We start from the raw sequence: 3236 nt of genomic DNA, 5'->3' as shown, positions 1-3236 counted from the left end.
TCCACAGCAGGGGCGCCACTGTATTTGGTACCCCCTGGCTTGGAATTTTCCTCTTTCTGACTTCCCATTCCCAGTCTGTCAGAAATCCCTGTGAATTCTGTCTTCTAAGTATCTCGGATTAGTCGCCCTCATCTCGGCTCCACCGTTCCCATGACAACGGTGGTCATCGCCACTGCCCATCATTGCCACCCTTGCTCCAGTAGCTCTACCTACCACCACGGCTAATCGCTGGGCCCATCCCTTTCGCTTAACATTTTCAAAGTAGTTGATTTAACTAAGTCAAGGGTTAGATGAGTGTTTTGTTCGCATAGGTGTACCAATTGGCAGTCCTCCCAAGCTTGTGTAAGTGCCAGAGCTATTCTCGAGTGGTCAAAGCTCTACCACGAGTGCATTCGTTTAAAACAAAACGGTGCTCTTGTTACACGTAAACCATACCTCAATAACAAGATCGACTCAAAGAAATTCATTTTTATTAAAAAAAAAAAAATAGAGCTAACGCTCGTAGAGCATGCAGCATGGGCCATGGCTGGCGTAAGTGTATGTGGCGCTTTGAAGCAAACCTTGGAAGCGGGTTCTGTCTTACAGATGGGTGACGACCGCAGAGAGCTCGAGCCGGCTCAAGATCCGCGGAAGGGTCAGATAAGCTTCCGAGGCCGCACAGCAAGCGAGCGGCACAGCCAGGACTGGCGCCCGTGCTAACCCCCATCCTGCCGAGCAGACACCCTCTTCCCGGAGGCGCAGGAGAGGTGCCAGCGGTCCCTGCGAAAGCAGAAGAGGGGGCGGGGGGGGGGTACAAGACTGCGTCCGCCCGCGGTCGGGGAAGGGGGGCTTCCGGGGCTGCAGGGGCATCCAAGCGGGAGTGATGCAACCACGTCAGTCGCTGCGTCAAAGGGTGGCCCGGGGCTGCGGGGCTGCGGCACAGCTGGGCACAGCTGCCGCGCACAGCGTCCCTGCCGCGGCTGCCGCCAACCTCGGTCCCCGCTCCAGGACCACAGCCGGGGCCCCCGACCATCGGCGCCATGAAGTCTGCGGCAAGCTCGCGCTCCGGCGGCGGCTGGGGCGGCGGCTGGGGCGGCGGGCGCGGCAGCAGCAGCAGGGGAGGTGACGGCGGCGGCAAGGGCGGCTTCGGGCCGCGGTCGCGCAGCAGCGGCGGCGGCGGCGGCGGCGGCGGCAGCAGCGGCGGCGGCGGCCGGGGCCGGGGGCGCGGCGGCGACAGCAGGGACCGCAGCGGCGGCGGGCAGCGGCGCAGCGGCGGCGGCGGCGGCGGCGGCGGCGCCAAGAGCAAGAACAGGAACCGCCGCAGGAAAGGCATCGCCGTGTCGGTGGAGCCGCACCGCCACGAGGGCGTCTACATCTACCGCGGGGCCGAGGACGCGCTGGTCACCCGGAACATGGTGCCGGGCCAGTCGGTGTACGGCGAGCGGCGGGTCACGGTGGCCGAGGGCGGCGTGAAGCAGGAGTACCGCACCTGGAACCCGTTCCGCTCCAAGCTGGCCGCCGCCATCCTGGGCGGGGTGGACCAGATCCACATCAAGCCCAAGAGCAGAGTGCTGTACCTGGGCGCCGCCTCGGGGACCACGGTCTCCCACGTCTCCGACATCGTCGGCCCCGACGGCTTGGTCTACGCCGTCGAGTTCTCCCACCGCGCCGGCCGCGATCTGGTCAACGTCGCCAAGAGTCGAACCAACATCATCCCGGTCCTGGAGGACGCCCGCCACCCGCTCAAGTACCGCATGCTGGTCGGGATGGTGGACGTGATCTTCGCCGACGTGGCCCAGCCGGACCAGTCCCGCATCCTGGCTCTGAATGCTCACACCTTCCTGCGCAACGGGGGCCACTTTCTCATCTCCATCAAGGCCAACTGCATCGACTCCACTGCATCTGCCGAGGCGGTGTTTGCTTCTGAGGTGAGGAAGCTGCAGCAGGAGAATCTAAAGCCCCAAGAGCAGCTGACCCTGGAGCCCTACGAGAGGGACCACGCCGTGGTGGTCGGGGTCTACCGGCCCCTCCCGAGGAGCAGCAGCAAGTAGCACCCGGCTGGGCTGCCCCGAGAGTCTCCTGCAAAGCTTGCTGAGTGGTGTTGTTATGTGTGTGTTTTGTGCGTTGTTTCTCTGTTGTTGTTATATTACGTGGCATAAAGAAACAGCATCTAAGCCCAGCCGGTGTGGCTCAGTGGTTGAGCATCGACCCCTGCACCAAGAGGTTGCCGGTTTGATTCCCAGTCAGGGCGCGTGCCCAGACCCCCAGTGGGGGCCATGCAGGAGGCGGCTATGTTCTCTCTCATCGATGTTTCTATCTCTCTATTCCTCTCCCTTCTTTTCTCTCTCCCTCTCCCTTCTCTCTCTCTCTCTAAAAATCAATAAAAAAAATTTTTTAAAAAGGAAAGAAACAGTATCTACGTGTATCAGTGAGGCCGGATTGAGTTTTTCTGCAGTAACAACCCCCAAATCTTCAAATCCCCAAATTTCTAGAACAGCTGGTGATGGGGGCCATCAAGGAACAGCTTGGGAGCTGTGCTTACCCTAATCACTCAGGGTGCTGACTCCTCAGGGCCCTCGCACATGCATCCTCATCACAGGGGGAGGCAGGGAGGGCGGGGGAGTTACTAATGAGCTCGCAAAGTCGCCCTGGCCACCGAGGGGCCCTTTGAATAGTGTGGCCAGGTCACAGATTCCCTCCAGGGAGTGGTGTTAGATATTGATAAATAGTACTATAGTGTAACACACCCAGTCTGTCTGACTCCAAGTCAGAGTCCTCCTAACCGCAATGTACATTTAGCACCTTACTCCTCACCTGAGCCTTCTGCGTTCCCTAGTATACGGCTTAACCATCATCCAGCCCTGAGATGGCGCCGCTACCCTTTCCTTCCACGTGTGCAGCAACAGGGCTTCTGAAGGTGAACTGGTTGCACAAGTGTACACAACGGTAAGGAGGTGGAAGTTAAATGTCAGACTTGGGGCTCCAACCCACTATTTCCCCTACACCGATGGGATCTTACCTCTCCTCCACGTGGCCAATACTGGACAGACAGAGTCCCTACACAGGACAGACAGAGCAGGCTCGCCCACGGTATGGTGTTCCTACTCCCCCCTCCTCCCTGCGCTGCCCTCAGATTTCAGAATAGCAAAACAAGGCAGGCAGGTAGGGAGCGGACCCACCTCAGAGTCCCACTGAGAGGCATCACACACCCATAGGGCACCACCAAGTATCTGATCAACAACTGGAAAATCACCCCC

General features: G+C 59.8%; 1 protein-coding gene across 1 annotated transcript; it reads left to right on the top strand.

Annotated features, from left to right (window-relative positions):
- The first annotated feature begins 1019 nt into the window (after positions 1-1019).
- FBLL1 (fibrillarin like 1) lies at positions 1020-2156 on the top strand. Its single transcript, XM_036242151.1, has one exon. It carries the CDS (start codon positions 1020-1022, stop codon positions 2028-2030), a length of 1011 nt encoding a protein of 336 aa, XP_036098044.1. The 3' UTR covers positions 2031-2156.
- The last annotated feature ends 1080 nt before the right edge of the window (positions 2157-3236 follow it).

This window comes from Molossus molossus, unplaced genomic scaffold (genome assembly GCF_014108415.1).
Source record: "Molossus molossus isolate mMolMol1 unplaced genomic scaffold, mMolMol1.p scaffold_m16_p_4, whole genome shotgun sequence".
Classification (NCBI taxonomy): Eukaryota; Metazoa; Chordata; class Mammalia; order Chiroptera; family Molossidae; genus Molossus; species Molossus molossus.
This window is presented reverse-complemented; position numbering and strand designations above follow the sequence as displayed.